The sequence below is a fragment of the Agelaius tricolor genome, unplaced genomic scaffold (assembly GCF_023055355.1).
Source record: "Agelaius tricolor isolate 1412-34295 unplaced genomic scaffold, bAgeTri1.0.p SCAF_1, whole genome shotgun sequence".
NCBI lineage: Eukaryota > Metazoa > Chordata > Aves > Passeriformes > Icteridae > Agelaius > Agelaius tricolor.
The window spans coordinates 95,280,757-95,299,023 of NW_027269261.1; the positions used below are offsets into that span (position 1 = coordinate 95,280,757).

General features: G+C 34.8%; 1 protein-coding gene across 3 annotated transcripts in view; it reads right to left on the reverse strand.

The window, feature by feature from the left end:
* SENP6 (SUMO specific peptidase 6) overlaps positions 1-18,267 on the reverse strand; it is a 72,079-nt gene that overhangs the window by 5,762 nt on the left and 48,050 nt on the right. For all 3 annotated transcript variants that reach the window (XM_071444538.1, XM_071444528.1, XM_071444548.1), the window contains 11 exons: positions 16,652-16,822; positions 15,735-15,777; positions 14,056-14,235; positions 11,967-12,193; positions 11,268-11,374; positions 11,067-11,183; positions 10,083-10,205; positions 9,760-9,852; positions 6,268-6,701; positions 3,191-3,294; positions 1,044-1,132 (listed from right to left, as the gene is read on the reverse strand). In XM_071444538.1, the coding sequence (XP_071300639.1) occupies positions 1,044-1,132; positions 3,191-3,294; positions 6,268-6,701; positions 9,760-9,852; positions 10,083-10,205; positions 11,067-11,183; positions 11,268-11,374; positions 11,967-12,193; positions 14,056-14,235; positions 15,735-15,777; positions 16,652-16,822 (1,688 nt within the window). The remainder of the gene's footprint in view (positions 1-1,043; positions 1,133-3,190; positions 3,295-6,267; positions 6,702-9,759; positions 9,853-10,082; positions 10,206-11,066; positions 11,184-11,267; positions 11,375-11,966; positions 12,194-14,055; positions 14,236-15,734; positions 15,778-16,651; positions 16,823-18,267) is intronic.

The following is an 18,267-nucleotide window of genomic DNA, read 5'->3' on the forward strand; positions in this document are numbered from 1 at the left end:
GTATTTAAGTGCCCTTAATGACATTTGATACTTAAGCATCAAAGATGTTATGAAGTTTCACATTGGATTAAAATACAGTCTGCTGGAAAGTATTATGTACATATGATCTGTCATCAAAATGAGACAAATTTAGCCAAGCTATAATCAGAAGCTCATAAATATTCTTAAAACACAACACAGATGGACTTTTTCTTGAAAACGTATTAAGTCCTATGTTCCATAACATATAAATCTGTAATTCTATTCTGTCTCCTAAGAATGTACTGTGAGTGTACTGTGAAAGTCTTCACCTTTCTGTAAACCTTGTAGTCATAAGAAAGGAAATAAAAAAATAGATAAATTATGAAAAAAATACAAAGAAAACTGTCAAGACGGCAATACTAGTAGCAATATTTCTGGATTTCGAATCATGCATCTGTCACACCATAATGCAAAGAACTGCAGTAAATATTTATTAAGAAATTACTCCTGGCTATCAAATATTAAAAAAGAAAAGTTTTCAAATCCAGAACAGATAAAAAAAATTTTAAGAAGTGTGGAACTCTTTTATTAGAGGAAAAAAACCAGAGAGACAAAGAGGAACAGCTATCTTATTTAGATAAGAAAAGGGGGCAGTTAAAATTACTCCAATATTCCTTTACTAATTTGAGTAGTGATAAAGGGGTTTTTTTCACTAATAATTTAATTATTTAATTTAAAAATATTAATCTGCTTTTTAATATAGGATACATTTGAACATGCTTCTGCACCTTGTTTTTGTAGGAATCCAAGTGCAAAATACCGAAGAACAGCCGCATTGTAAGAAACAATCTTCACTTGCCTGATGCAGCACACAGGGCTTAACAGAAACCAAAAAAGCTATTGTTTCACTAGTAGTTTCATTCAATAAATTTTCTGCTCACTGAAGATTTTAATATAAAGTTCTCTCTCAAACCCTAACAGCATGCTGATTAAGGTTCATGTATGACTATTTCTCAAAATTATTATCTTTTATATTTCATAAACTTCTATGAAATCTCCATTTAAACTGTTTTAATACTTACTGTTTGCAGATAGTTGGCTTCAGGTACCATTGTCCCATTTCTGAATTACAGTTATCATCTACAAGGCCACCGTCATCACTACTGTCTTCCTACAGAAGCAATGTTATTACAGGTATTTAAAAGCTAATACTGTTTTTTTCAAACAGATGGAAAGGAATTTATTGGTACACTTAACATTTTCATTCAACACCACTAACTGAGTTCAATAAAGAAATGATAGCTTTAATCTGAAATCATTCACTTTTTGTTAAGCTGACCAACTTTTAGTGACGTGGTTTCTGAAATTCATGCTAGAATGACATGGATTGAATGCTGCTATTTACTTAAGGACTGTGAAACTATAAAATGCAACCGACATTTTCAAAACACCTCTGGCTTAGAAGAGGTCAATCTCCATTATTTGGTTCTAATCCAAATTATCAGTACTTTTCCTTGCAGTCAATACTAGAAACTTGCTTGGCAGTTTTGTACATGTTTTCTTCTAGGTGAAATGAGACAGGATCTGCAACAAGCTGAGAAATAAATCTCTATTTTTGTTCCAAAATGCAACAACTTGATTCTTAGGGCAAGGAAAATTAAACCGTGATATACAGGGCTATGGACTGCAAAAACAGTCACATCACAAGCCTGGAAATATCCTCTGGCCTTCTGATTTCAATACTGATTGCTATGAACGATACAGAAGTTTTATGAACAAAAGCACTAAGTTGTTGCATCTAAAAGAATTCCAGAGATCCATAGTTTCTCACCCTTCCATTGAATTCAACATTACTTCACAGATGACAGCATTATGGGGAAGGAGGTCCTTTCCAAGAATGAGAATCCCTGTAGCAGCATGATTTATTAACATTTTTGTGTGCACTGTGTACATTTCATTAATGCACAGGATCTTGGCACTGAAATCCTCAAGCTATGCCATGAATATGTTATCATATAAGAAACTACTGCCTAGCTCCTCATACACTTGTTATTGTTGCAGCCTTAACTCCTTTTTTGGCAGATAAAAAGGTTGGTCCACTCAGTTTGTCATGGTCATTTCTAAACTTGCTTTGTGCATTCTAGAAAATATCAGTGACAGCTTCTGCCTGAATTAAGTTCTAAGCTACACAGCAACAAAAGAGCTTGGAATTTGTTCCTTTCCTCGAGGAATGAAGCTGGCCATGTGCTTGCTTCCCTGCCTTCATGCCATGTATTTCAGATTTATTCTCCATCTTCTGGAAACTCTATCTGCTACAAAACAGGCAGTTTCATCAGGCAAAACTCAGAATGTTTGCACAGGTGGCATGACAGGAGATGTGGGCTAAGTCCAGCTGAAAACACATTTAGGTTTCAACAGCAACTGGAGCTTTTATATGTATGTATGTGTACATACATACAGAGCTACTTGGAAGTCATTACAGAGAGGTGCAGATTGAAAAATAATAGTTTGTTCTGGACTCAGAGGTCCAGAAAAGGTCGTACACCTGGGACATGAGCAGGCAAGCCAGTTAGAAAGAGCAAATGTGTAACTTCTGGCCTGCTCGCATTGAACTTACACTTAACAAAGTAGCAGGGCTATGGAATAATGCCCTCACACCCAGCACTGAGTGAGTCAGGGACAATTTAATATTCAGTCTTCCCACAGCTTTAAAATATAAATATTTTCCAATATGAACAAGAATGGTACTTGATTATAAATTCATGCTGTGTAAATCTGATTAGGAGAAGCACCAATGAAACAAAACAACAAAGCAACACATACTTATAAATGTGTCTGATTATATTCAGGAAATGCAGCTGAAAGAAGAGTAACTTGTTCTTGGGTTGAGTAGATGAACATGGAGTGGAGGAGACAAAAGATAGAAGTGTACTGACTTCAGTGTTCCCACTAAAATCACTGTGTAATATTGTCACTACACAAAACACTCACAAAATTAAATGCAGGTACAGCAGTTTTCTATTAAACAGATAAATGAACAAATGTATAATCCTCTCTGTCAGCTAACCTGCAGATTTTTGTAGGTAACCAGTGCTTTGGACTTGACACTTGTAAAGATAAATAGCTTTAGATAATGCACATTCACAATCTGTACACCGGTTTTAAGCTGTCCATTCAAAATACAACACAACAGTTCACATTTCCTAAATAAAATTGCTAAATTCTTTACCTGGTTATCTTGGTCTTCAGAAAAATCTATAAGCTCATCTTCATTTAGTTTACTGCCATCAGCTGAATCTTCACTATAGTTTAGTCTGATTTTGTGCAATCCATCTGTATCAATCACAGACAGCAGGATATTTAAATATCAAATACTATGTCAGCACTGAAGACCAAACTAATTTTAAATACCTCAGATTTCCTCAGGATTGCTTACAGTAACTGTGACAGCTAACATATAATAATTTACTCATGCATTTGAACAGAGTGGTAAGTTTCTTCTAATTAGCCCAACAGAAACTGTTTCTTATAGTGTGAAACACCTAAATAAATTTGAAACACTTGGACTAAAACCCACTATGAAATTTCCCCACAGTTCCATGGAGCCTTTATAAGAGTCTAAATTGATACTGCCACCAAAATGGGCACTCTGATATGGTCTCTAAAATGACCATCTACTCCTATCCCTAGCTGGTTCCTTTCATAACACCAAATACATCCATACACACAGTGAGTGGATCACTGAAAAAGGCAGTCACTAGCCTATTATTTTTCTACTGGAATAATTTCTTCCATCAGTTCACTGTGGAGACTTGTGTTGTTAGAAGGGGAAAGGCAGCTTGGGAACACACTAGTGGGGAGGGCAGAACGAAGGATCAGCTCTCCTGGGAGCAGCAGCTTAGAAATATTTCAGTTTATTGCATAAAAGATTAAATTCACTCCCAATGACCTCTATATATTTAGTCCCGTATTTAGTGGGAAACAACATCAGATGAAAAAATCAATGTTCTAGCTATACCTGTACAAGAAGCAAATACAGACAGCTACAGGCTCACTAGTCTCACTACTACCATACAAGAACAGATTTTGATGGAAAAAATAGTAAACTGTGGAAATAAATGAAAAATAAGTAATTCATGCCAGCAAAACTTGAAATCTTCCTAGAAATGGGCTACTGTAATACGTCTAAACAATGACAAAAATAATATTGGTTATGGTGTCATTGGAGGACATATTACCTATTAAAGGAAACTAGGATTTCTGTAACAGTAAATAGAGCAATGAAGTAGCTAGTGGAAAAAAAAAAAAGAAGAACATGCACATTTGAGAATAGCTCAAAAGAGATGTTAAGGTAACACTTTGGAAAGAGGTCACCAGTGAAGTTCCACAGGGAAAAGCTTGGGAATTAGTCTTACTCAGTACCTTTGAAAAGACCTTAGCATAAGAAATAGGCCATATACTCATGTGACTTATTGCTGATGTATTTCAAAAAAATAAGTATTAATATTGAGACAAAACACATCTTGTTCAAAAACTGAGAAAAAATGATTAGATAAGTAATAAAAATAGATATATTTTGGATTACTTCAAAGTTATTTGGGTATGAACTTCTACACATTCACAAGTTCAACACCAGGATTTAGTTTGAGATCAAGCCATCTGAGTTTAGGCTCCCATGTATAGTTAGCACCTAGGGTCTCCATGCCAGGAAACCAGCAGGAGAGCTACTTAACTGAACAGCTACTCTGTATCTGCTGTAGGAGCAGAAGAGAAAGTCTCTTGGGTTCACTGACTACACTATCAGAGGTACATGCAGTCTTTTGAGATATCCTTGGATATCCAGGACTTATACGGATGGATTTGGCACAGTCAAGATCCACACCCGTCTGGAGCAACAGATGAAGGCTGCTCAGATAAACCAAGGCAGAATGCCTATCTTCCATCTGGTTGAAATGGAAGTTTAAACACAGTGCATGTAAATTTAGCTGCCTAAACACATCCTTAGGGTCAATCTCAGCCTTAAATCAGGACTGTGCCCCCTTAGAACATCCGCTTTAATGAAAGAGTGCATCATCTTCAATACTTGAGCAAGAGAATCTGAGCATTCAAGTTAGAAAGAGAATGACCATCAGCTGCCAATACAATGCAGCCAGAAAAAAACCCACAAGAAAGATAATCCTAGCAAAAACCTGTCATAAGGCACATTCCAACTAATTACAGACAAGCAACAGTAGCAGCATCCTACTGTTGAGACCCCATCATACAGCAGCAATATCATAAATGGTAACAATCACACATAAAGTGAAAAATCAACTCAAACAAGAACACATCTACACGCACCTCCAGCACCTGTCCAAGGCCTTCTAGGAACAGTGACAATGTTATCACAAATTAATACATTTAGAATATAAATGAGTACTATTTATACCCACCAAGATACTGAAGTTGTAATAGCCTGCAGTATACAGATTAAACCGTACAATTGGTAATATTTTCAGAACTTGTACTACATAAGGTACACAATTCCTTACTGTATAAACTGTCAGTAGGAATACTACTGGTGACTAAAGTAAAAGCTTTTGCATAGTCATTTTCCTACTGCATGCCTTAAGGAGATCAAATTGTTGCAGTGAACAGAGAAAACAACCCTTTTCTACTTCCTTCACCTGCCTTTAAAAGTATGCCAGCTCCTTTGTTCACCTGGGTACAAACACTGCTGCGGATTGGTGAGCTCAGTCTCCACAGCAGCAATGAATTGAGAAAGCCTCTCTACATGTAACACAGTGGAGAAAATTCTTTTTTGTCTTTAGAATTATTTTCTTCTTACTCTTTTTACATACCTTCTTATCAAGACATTAAAGAAATTAACAGTGTTGTAGCAAAACATGAAATGATAAAAGGCACTGATATTAAGGCTGTTCACATAATCTTAGGTCAGCTTTCCCTTGCACATACATTATAAGGATCCAAGGTCAACTACTATTCTTTCCCTAACAACTGCAATCTTGAGGGATGCAAAGTGGCATCAACAAAATTATTTTGTTTGAAAAAAGGTCATAGAACTGAAAAATTCATCTGATATAGGAAAACAGTGTTTTATCTCCAGCCCTTTGCCAGGAGAGTTATGTCAATAACCACAAAAACTTTTAAAATGCAATACCTATGAATCACTTATATTGCAAGCACTTGAAGTTAAGCCATATAGTAAACTTTTGAAGTATGAAGTTTACACCATTGCAGAAGTAGTAATAGATCTGAAATCTCCAAATATTTCATTAAAATGTGCATATTTTTACAATTACATACCCATAGATTGGCTAGCAGCTGTGAATTCACCCTGTATACCGTTTTCATCCAGAGTTCTATGGTCTAGTTTATGGCATGCTGATTCCACAGTGTTAGGTTCTTCCACATCACTGTCTATTTGATTCAGTTTTTTGAAAGCACTTTTCCCCCTACAAGGACTTCTTCGACAACACGAAGATTCACTGTCCTCTATTTCAGTGTTTGGGTCGATTAAAGCTGTATTGTACTTTTTGGTAAATGTCTTCTTTGCTGTAGACTTGGAAGGCGAGTTTTGTGCATCTAATTCATTTGGCAAAGGAGATGGTGTGCTGCTCTCTCCATCTGAAGAGGAACATTTCATCGGCATTGCAGCATTTTCATGGAAATGGGGATTTGGTTCATATTTGGGTTTTTCTAAACCAGGGAAACAGATAACAGCCAAAAACCAGTGGGCGCTGCCAAGGAAAAAAATACATTAAAAACTTGCAATTACATTAATGCCCCTGTAATTATTCAAAGACAAACTTTAATAGCTGTTCATTTTTCTGGCCAGGTTTTACTCAAGCCTTCACAGGCTTCTGTAAAAGCACAATTTCTCCATGCAAATAATCACCAACATATTAATTAATATGATGCAGTTAGTTGAAAACAGGTGCTGTCTTAAATATTTATTTCAATTTGCTCACACTTTACAATTTTTTTTATTTCTCTGAATCAAAGCTTATTTCTTTTTTAACATTTTCTTCATTAATGCATTAACTAAAGATTGCAGAGTTCATGTTTTATGGCTGTTTGAAGTTTTCTGGTAGTTCAGCACTAGCAACACAAGTAGTCAGATCTAATGGTATGGCTGAATTGCCCACAGTCTTCCACCTATGTGATCTCACAACTGTATTTAACACTTCACATTTTTAATGAAATCTTGTCAACAGTAAGTTAAAGAAGGAAAAAAAAAGAGTGCTTCTAATGCCATCACAATGGCTCTGCTGTCTTCCCCACCCTTCACAGAACTTACATTCTAACTTTTCCAAATCAAAAACAGTTATATCCCCCAACAAAAAGTGTAAGTTTGGCAACAGTTTCCTCCTATTTCCTTGCTTCTTTAGGCTTCACTGACTTGCCACTCAATCAGAACTAGAGCAGCAGCAAATTTAGGGACTGAGGCATTACAAGTGGATTTTGATTGTCCAATAAAGAAATTTTCTGAGGGATCTTTGATTGTCTACAGCAAATAACAGAAGCTAGCTACATATTATACAGGTGAAGTCACATTTCAATGTGTTTTAGGAGACAAAATAAAAAGCAGTAGCTAAAACATGCATGTCTAACTGCAATGCGAAAAAAAAAATAGATGGTTATGAAGCCCAAACTGCATCAAAACTTAATGGCAATTAAAGTAAGTGGCACTGAAAGCAGCATGTGTGGTATGGTTTGTCTTGAATGATTCACCAGATCTAATAAATGAACATATTAAGTACTGCCCAACCCTGGAAAGTGTGTGTATTTTATTAACAGAGACTTTATGTACCAATTATTTCAACAGACTAGCATATTAACCTGGATGTAAAAAGAGAACAGCTTGTTACTTTTAAGAGAACAATTCGTTTTCACTGGAGACCTGAACAAGAAGGACTGTACAGCCAAAGGACAAGGATGTAGCCATGGTTACATCAAAACACACCGTTCTGAAAATGATTCTGCCCGGAAGGCAACCTCCCCACCTCCACTTACTGCAGACTGACAGCTGGTTAGATGATGAGTCTACATTCCCTAATCTAATGGTTATGAGATAGTCTGGAAAAACTTGTTGGAACTAGACACCAAAACCCAGCAACTCCCCATCAAACCACCACTTTCTCATCTCCCTGGCTACTTGGTTATTTTTCTGCTCTGCAACATTCTCATTGTACCTACCAGGAAACCACTGTTGCAAATAAATGTCCGACCATCACCACTTGACAAGCTTCAGCTTATGGTGAAGGGACAGTTCTGAGAAGTGTGAACAGTACTATATCCAGGTGACAGATGCACACCAGGAGTACACTTCTCATGCTCTAATCACAACAGGATGAGTCCATGAGACCAAGCTACTCTAACTTGAAATCACCAACTCACACATGGTGTGAATGTTATGCCTTCCGTATGAACTGTTATGTTCTACTTGCCGAGAAAGACATTGCTTTAGTTCCTTGTTAGTAAACGAACAAGACAGTGAAAACTATTGTGTTTTAAGCTACTAGCAACATAAATAATTCTTATAAAACCACAGAACTATTTGTTTTCCTTTTCAGGTGACTTCTAATTTATACTCATTTCTCCTCTGCATAACCTTATTTCTCCTATGCCTAACCCACATGCATATGTGAATGACACATGAGGAGATGGTGAGAAGTGAACTGTGTAACAAGTGCAAAGGCAACTTAAAATTTAAATGACACACAAACCAAAAGTTTTGGTACTTTAAGTTTCATGGGAGAGGGATGGCAAGGATGAAGTCTGCAGTGGACAGGGACCGGCAGTGGAGTTTACACCTGAGTCATTAAAATCCCCTAGATCTGGATGTCTTGCCAGAGGTCATGGTACATCAAAAACTAAAGTCAGTGCTGATGAACACCTTTGTTGGGGAAATACAACTTTATAAAAAGGACAGATCTATGTATGACCAGTTATCTCGTAACTGCCTCTATACTGATAGCCTCAGAATTTAGCTGGAGAGGAGGCAGGAAAACGAGAAGATTTAGAAATTTGCCTCCCACTGCACAATGGCACAATACCAAGATAAATCACATTTTATTAAAAAAAAAATCTCTTTTTTAAATTTTTGAAATATCAGCTAGGTATGCCTATGAGACATTAGTTAGAAAATTCCTGTCTGTCCTTATTTTGTTTTTATTGAAAACATTTAAAATACAGTACTTTAACTTTCATAAGTATTTTGGCTTAAGAACTGTTTAGATTATTTCTGTGAAATACAGATATGTGTTTGTGACAACTTGCTCTGATCTTAAGGAAAGCAAGCATCATCACAGTTCTTAGCAAACACTAGAATACTAATGGTCTGCTTCCTGACCCTTAACAAATAGCAGGACAAAGGGGTATAAAGAAAAAGAATAATGTTTTCAAGGCAGCAGTGATTTTCAATTAAGTTTTCTTTCAATATCCATTTATTGTAACTGCAGATCCCATCTATATCAGAGGTCTCATTAGAAAGGACTAAAAAAGATAAATCCAAAAGTTACCAATGTCAGAAGCTTAGAAGAAAGAATGCAAGAGATTGAGGTAAAACCTAGAAAAAGTACTCACAGAAGTTAATTTTTGCTATCTTTATACTGTCTGATAATTCTTATACTGCCACATTTAAAGGTCTTATATAACTACTTAATTTTTATCACCTGGAAAAAGATGTTTATTCTCTTAATTTTTAACTTCAATTCTTATTGTAATGTAACTTTCAATTTCAGAATTATAAAGCTTAAGCATTTACCAAATGTGATAAAAAGTATGTTCACTTACGCTTCGTTAAGGGGAACAAAAATGAAATCTTTCTCAAAAATATCAACATGCCGTGTCCACGTTTTTACTCGCCCATGTCGCTTCTGCTGTATTCTGAAAGAAGAAATCAACATACAATTTGTAGAGTGGCTTATTTTATTTGAGGGAGCATTTTCCAGATATTTTCACCTAAACAGGTTGTTAAGATTTTCAAGGGATATTCTATGTCTGCTACAGATCTGGATGTTTCCTAGAGTTCTGTTTATTTTTCTCTCTATAGCATCTGTTTTTAAGAATCTTCATTGCATTAGCTCTATGTTAAACTGACTTATCAACAGACTTACGAAAGGTTTGAAGTTTCATGAATATTTCTTCTTTCTCTTTGATTAAGGCGTTTATAGAAGAATGAACTGAACACATGTATTCTATCAGCATCTTCTTTTTTCAGCTTTTCAAGTACCAAATACCTAATTAGTTAAAAAAAAAAAAAGAAAATAAAGAAAAAATAATGGAGGTTTTAACTCAAAGTACTCAGCAACAGAGTAAAAAGGACTGCTAACAGGTGCTCCCCACCAAATTGTAGCACCTTCTCACAGAACAGCTCTTTGGAGCTGACTATCCACAGAAACTAATTAATGCAAAACATATGTAAATATTTCAAGGTATTAATATTTTGAGGTGTTATTGCTCTGCTCAATCAACAAGCTGTTCTGCAGTTCTTGTATTTATTTTTGTTTCATGGCAGGAAAACAAATTTTCAAGGAGTTTTTACATAAAAACCTATCTAAAGACCTGTATTTTGTATTTGAGCCACCAGATCTCCAAACAGTCCCAAGAGTGACACATTAATTTAATTTTTACTTCTAAAATATGTTAATAGACTGAAAAATACACATACACACTTTATGTGTAGCATAAAACCAGCAGCATGTAACAATTTCATATACTTCTGACATCTGCAGCCTCAGTGATAGCACAAAATTAACTTATGTATTACATTAATCAAAACAAACTCCAGGAAACACAGCTACTCTGGAAAAAACAACTGAACTTTAAAAAAAGCCTTTTCTTTTTTTTTTTTTTTTTCCAGTTAAATTTGCTCTTGAGATGTTAAGAAGCCCAAAGAACCCTTACCCAGGTAAGGGTCACTGTCAAGCAGGACAAGAGAAGAACTAAACTTCCTTGCAAGATCAAAAACAACCTTTAAAATTACAGCTATACATAGTTGTTGACCTATACATTTTTAAGTTTTCTTTTCAAGTTTTTAAGTTAACTTTTCAAGTTTCAAAGTAAAAGACAACTAAAAACTGATGTGAAATAAAACTTACTTTAAATAAAAATCAATAATAACATCATTTAAAAATTCTCCTTCATTTAGACAATGGAGGTCTTCGTTGGTCACAGAAATACCACCTTTAGCTGGAGAAGGTGGATAAACTATCAACCTGAGAAGAAAAATACATTCAATAAGAAGTTGAAATGCCAAAAACCCCTCAGAGAATTATTACAGGCAAAAATAAATATCTTACTTTTCTATAGGACCAATAAATACTGTATGTGGTTCGCCAATTTCTTCATCATCATCAAAAAATGGTAACTGTTTATTTCGTTGCTGCATTTTGGACTCAGAAGCAACCTTAAGAGAATAGAGTCAATATTAAATTGCATACTGTGCTCAATTTTATTGAAATGGCAATAAAACTTTGTGAAGTCCAGCAGTGTAATATCTGTTTTGAGAACTTCAAGCTGGAGGGTTTTTTTCTTTTCCTACCTCATCTATTACACTTAGGTCTTTGCTCATTTCTTGCAGAATCACAAAACTTTCTAAATTTTTAAAACGTAGTTTCTTTAATGAAAGCATTAATTAACGGTAACTACAACAGTGCAACTTAATTTCTTGTTTGAAATACCAGAATTTTACCAGTTGGAAAAAGTTATGTTGTCTGATTATAGTAAAGATTTCTCATCCCTTAATAATTTTCAAATAACAACATTACTTGTGGACCATTGTATAATTTTACAATCAAACTAAACACCCTAAAAAGTACTGTGAATGTACAGACTATTTCCCATAGTTTCATAATCCACCATAGACCAGTCTGGGAATTTTCATATAAAAGCCATCAAAAGTTGATGGAATTTTTCTTTGGCTGACTAACACACTATCCTTAGTGTATCTGTAACCCATATAATACAATGACTTGGTTCTAAAGCAAAAACATAATTACATTTTTTATTTTGCTTTCTCTGTGAGATGGGCTTCCTTTGGAATTGTCCTCCAAGCACTTAGTAAATGCAACAAGCCTGGCATTGGCTTCTTCGAAGGAAATTTTCACAAAGAAGTCAGAAATGTTATTTCTAATACCAATGTCCATAATTATTTTTTCAAATATTGAATTTGCATGAGGATCAAGACCAGTTTCAAAAATTAAAATTATGTACTGTTCTTCCTGACCTGCAAAAAAAGCAGAAAGAAAATTATTCATTTAGGAATAAAATAAAATAAAGCATTGTAAAATAAAATAAAGCAATTATAAACAGATTTCATGGAATTTTAGGCCAACATGAGTACACACTATTGAAAATGTATGTAAAAATTAATACAGATGTGAGCAGACAAGAGAGAAGGACTAACTGCCAAACCTTTTTTATCAGCATTTCCAAAGAGTGCATTCAAATTCTACCTTAATCAAGAAATGTTAAATATTACATCTGATAAATTTTTAAATGACACTAATGCCAAGCCAAAACATATTTTGAAATAGCAGCTTCGTTAACAGAGAGTAAGACTGTAACCAATATTTTCTCTTTTTCTTACTGCAGTTCCTACCCTATTATTTCACTACAATTTCAAAAATTGTATATTCAGCATTATTTCCTCTCTGATCCTAAAAGACTGTGCTATAAAACATCACTGGTTTTGAGGAAGTTGGAGAGAATTACTCAGATCAATCAGCTGTTATATAAATATCATCCACTTTTATGATCTGAAAAACCAAAAAGCAGTAAATTGCACTAAAAGGAATTATTCTACACAGTCAGAAAAAGTAATAGAATTCAGGCTGCAAATCCCAGTCTCATGTTGCTGCCCAACAGAGAGCTGCCAGGACCTCTTTTCTGTTTTTCATACTCAAGCATAACCATTTCCCTTTGGTCATTCTTAACCCAGCATGCTAACTCTTGAAAAAAAGAATTCTTCAGCAGCACAATTCCCAATCCAATGCACACAGAGTTTAGATATCTAACTGGCTTTTGGGTGTTCTGTTTTGGGAGCTAGGCATCTACATACAATTGCTTACACAGCTCTGGATACAGGCTTTAATTAATTTCATTGCTTACAAAGCAGAGAGCAAGTGTGCTATCAACAAAGTGCTCCTGCATATCAAATGCAATAAAGCAGCTGGATGTAAAACTCTGTGCCACAGCCTCAGGGAGAAGAGCTAAGTGGGGACACTGCTGAGAGCCATTCTCACACAGACATCTTTCTTCTTTTTTGTGAACACCTGTGTCCACCTGGGGTCTAATTCCTGCTCCCAGAATTTTGTCCAGGCCTCCTGCATGCTCTCCAATTACTTCCTTACAGCTCATGCTTCTTACAGGACATGGATAAGACTCAGACTATTACACAGTATTATGGGAGCACTCAATTCTAAAATTGCTGAAAGCATTCTTCCTCTGTTTGAATGCATTCATGTATATACAAAACTATGTGTAAGTATAAATAACCAAAAAATCTAACCTGAAGAAAAGTCTATTTAAGAGAAAGAGGACTAAATGTTACATTTAACAGGTGTGCATATTAAGATGCTAGGACCTTGCAAATTATGTAGAAATTAAATTTAATTTTAATATATACTAAGATAAGCCACATATTCTCCGAGCAGGTATTTGTCTATCTCACATCATCATGACAAGTATGCCAGGAGAAAAAACCCCAAGCCAACCTATACAACAGTTTCTACTAAAACTAAAGCCTGTCAGCAGAACAGCACAGATGGCAGAAGTATTAAAAAAGCTGCCATATAAATATAAAGGCTCCTATACAAAAACTAACCAAACCAACTTGCTTTAATTCAGTACAAATATTAGTCAAAAAATCTGTGCTAAATTGACTGAGTGTTGTAACTAGCATGTTTCTGGACAAAGAGGATGCCCAGCTGTTCTGAACTGTACTCTTTCTCAGCCTGGGAAGGTAATAGTACTACAGCTACCCCAGCCAGCCAGTGATGACTCTTTTAGTCTTAATGCACTCGTTCATAACCCAAAACATGAAAATAAAATTTGAAGTGAATAGTAGAATAAATTTTTTTTACTTACTGTCTCCTTTGCATTCATACCAGACATTATCTTTACTCATTTTCAGTTGATCTCTCAGACTGCTACAGGTTGAAGGTACTGTTTGTAGGAAAACTACTGGCAATTTTCGGACACTGCACCATTCACATTTAGTAAGCTCTGAAGTTTTCAGGTTAATCTCTCTGATATCACTTTCTGATTCTATGAGAAAATAATGACATATTAAAATATAATAAACATCTGTAAGTTTCCATTACAATGTCCCCCTGGATTTTAACAAGTAGTCGCTATGTGCTCACTAAATTTCTTAAGTACTTAAAACTTTAAAATTAACGGACATGCAAGAAGTGATGGTTTTTCATGTCTTAAAAGACAGGCTAAATTCCAATGGCATCTGGAAGATGACAAGAAAGGCATCAGAAGCAAACTGTTTTCTGCCCACCAACTCTTTTCATTCCACAGAAAAAAAATCCCCACAATTTCCAGTGATTTAAATTTGCAACTATTGCTATGACACATTTTACAGTAAGTTTGCAAAATTTTCTTTGTACATTTATCTTTGACCAAGTTCCCATATAAAAAATAACTTTAAAAAGAAGAGCATAAACACATGCAGAGAAATTATCTGATTGCCTGAGGAAATAAAGGACTACTCCTACTTTATTCCCCAAAAGAAATGTCAGTAACATGGTAGAATTTTAACACTGCATCTGATGCTGCCAATGCCAATGATAAGTTTTTCACAGATTTTATTGTATTATAAAATTTGACATAGAAGTGGATATACATGCAAAACTAAAAAAAAAAAAAAAAAAAAGTAAAGAGCTAAGTGCCCTAACAGACACAGCATTTAATGGGTCACCATCATTTTTATGCTATTGATGAATTAGGTGCCGTGGAAATAACTGCACCACACAGTTGTTTTAACTAAAACTTGACAGCTATTTTCTACCAATTATACTAAGCTCTTCAGTGTTTTATTTTTAAAAATACGTTTAAAGCATGAAAACTCAGTTTCTGTGCATTTGTATTTTAGATGCAATATAAACTTAAACACTTGACTGAGCAAAGGCTACACTTATCTTTACAGGTTGTGAGACATTTTTCTGCATGTAATAATTACAAAATACAACAGTTCTCTTCTACAAATAACAACAGCAACATTCAACACGACTGGATCTTAAGAATGCAACTTAACATTAACAAAAGCTAACAAAACTTTTCAGGCCCAGAGGAAAACCCTACAAAAGAAAAGAAAGGAAACAGAGCAGGAGTTGTAACTCACCCTTTCCAAATTATGTCACTATTTCTTTCAGTGACATGAAATACACAACTTTCACACTAGAGACAAAACTATCAAGAGAGATCTAGACAGGAAAGGTCCAAGAAACCAGTGTGGTTTTTACTGTCTACTTAACACCACTGAAATAAAAAGAACTAATAAAGTTTTAAAAAGCTAACATTTTACAGGAGGGTTGCTCTTGCTTTTTATTTTTGTTAATCACTTTTGTTAAAGGGCAGGTCAAATTTCTACTCTGCATTTTCTTTTATCTGACTACAGACACCAGTATAATTTATTACATAAATGACAAAATGAGAATAAAGGTTACATTAGGATTCACTTCTTAATACCTTTGACAGAGTTACTTAATTCAAAATAAATATATTGAGTACTAACATAAAATGAAAAATGTACTCACCTTCTTGACTCTCTAGGCGTATTTTGATATAATCCAGGCAAAACTGAAAGACAACACAATTGTAAGATCTCACATCTTCTGCAAATTTTAATTGCAGAAAGCCTTTGAACTGTTAGCAAACACACTTCAGTGGACTTAGTATATAAGTAATAAACATTAAAAATTAACATTTAGAATGCAAGTTTTAAGAAAAAACAAAATGTACATTTTAGCAGAACTCGAGGCAAGCACATTCTTTGCTACTCTAGTCTCTTTCAGTCATAGTGACTGTTTAAACTTTAGCTCTCTCTGAAGTACTCAGTTTTCAAAAACTTCTACAATACTCTGAAAAATAAACAAATTGTATTTCTTCAAAAGAAAATGTCATCTATCAGCCTTTAGGTAAATCAAACAGTAGTGTTTTGTAGGGAGGTTGAAAGAACACGTAACAACACTGCTGTTTCTGTGGTTACTCCAGCAAAAAGTATCCATTCTATTCTGGCTGACTGCATACAACTAACATTCAAGGACTCCTTGAAAACTCCATGTACCTTACAAGGCTGACCAAAAGAAAAAAAATCTGTAGAAGTAAAATTATTCACCTTTAGGACAATACTTCTTCCTTGCACCTATCAACGTCTTGTAGTTGTTGTTTTCAATGTTTTTAACAAATGCATGCTAGCCCATAACCTCCCCCCAGCATGCAGACAAGTTCTTTCAGAGTGCTGCAGCACAACATTTCTATTAAGAACCTGAGCTAGACTGCATGTGTTAGAGCGTAGCAGTAATTTGAGATTCTCTGGAAATCACAGCCTCTGAAATTAAAGACAAACTTAACTGCTCCCAAGACAAAGGCAAAATATTATGTTGTTCAAATACAAAAATACAATATCCATCAAAGCCTGAAAAGCCAGCTGTGCAAGAGCAAGGGTACTCACAATCACAGGCTCCACGACCATTCTGCGCAGCATTCCTATTCGAATGCTTCGGCAGTTCAGGATGACGCTTTCACAGGAGTTTTGGTAATTGAGAGGTACGGCCTCGGTTACCATCTCTTGAGAAATAACTTTGCGCCGTTTTATTGGAGTGTTAGACACAATGTTCCCAAACTGAAAAGTAATTTTCAGGTTTCAGAATGTCTCACCAAGGTTTATTGCTAAATAAAGCTCGCTGAAACTAATGACTAAAATTTTAGCTACTTTTCTGTTGGTCAACAGGATTACTTACTAGAGCATCCATCTCAAACATATGCAGAAGGGAGATAATTCTTAAGACTTTTTATAACACCTGAGGATGTTAATATTGCTACATTCAAGAAGAAAATAAAAGGTAACCTGACACTTGCAGACACTTTACTGACATTTCCAAATCACAAATAGTGCTTCTAAATTACCAAAACCAATTTATCTTTTGGAACCACTATGCAGTCTAGCAAAGTGAAGTTATTTTTATTATGTTTTATTTAGATAAAAAAGCACTAATGCTGTAAAACTACCACAATGCTGGTGGTTTAATTTTTTCTTTCCATTTTTGTTAATCCAAGCTTTTGGTGACTAATTCTTGAAGTACATTGCATCACCATATTAGCAGAGTATTACAGGCCTCAAGAAACATAAATAAATAAGCCAAATCAAACTTCCTTGAGGCATCTCTACAGAGCTAAGATGGTTTTAGGATAGATTCCAAGGTCAGAAGACTAAACATTGAAAGAAGGCCAGGTGGTGTTTGGGCCCAGTTCAAGATAAGTCTCTAGATGCTAACTGAAGCTGTAATCTCAATGAAGTATCCTGTTAACCAACAGAATTATCTTACCAAAAAACCTATTGCAATGAAATAAAGCCTGCTCACAGCCAGCCTATAAATATATTTATTTGTTGCATTGCTTATATTGCTCTATTTTGTTGAAGGATTTTCTGTACACTAGTCTTTTCTTTGGTATTTATATTGTTTCATAAGCTGCCCATAAATAAACATTCATTTTCATTACAAAAAGCAATTAAACTCCCACATAAAAACATTCTAAGTGATTCAGTGTTTCTGTTAAGACTAAATCTCAAAAATTATGTCTAAGTCCTGAATAACTAACCTATCTTGTTAATAATTCAAAGTCTACTTTTGGATGCTTCCTTCATTTTATACACTGAAAAAGGTAGGGATTCTAAATCCCTGTAATTAAAATGTTTTCCTAGGCCTCTTGTTGAAAAGAGCATTTCCTTTTTGTCTGCTGGACTGGATAAATATTATTAAAAGTTCAAAACAAATCAGAAACAAACAATAAAACAGCAAAGTCTGAAGTGATGCTATATTCAACTAATCTCTTCAGTAAACAATGAATATTTTGAGAGAAAGTTGAATAAAGCTTTTTCTATTATATCTAAGAAAACTGCTCTGATATCTCCAAATCTTGGTAGGCTAAGTCAATCAATATAAAATTTGTGTTATATTTCACAAAAATTTTTTTTTATTTCCTTCATTTTCAAAAGTAAGCTTGGACTCTAAAATAATCTAACATACAGTATTAGAACTGGTTTGTAAAGACTAGTGAACAGGAACA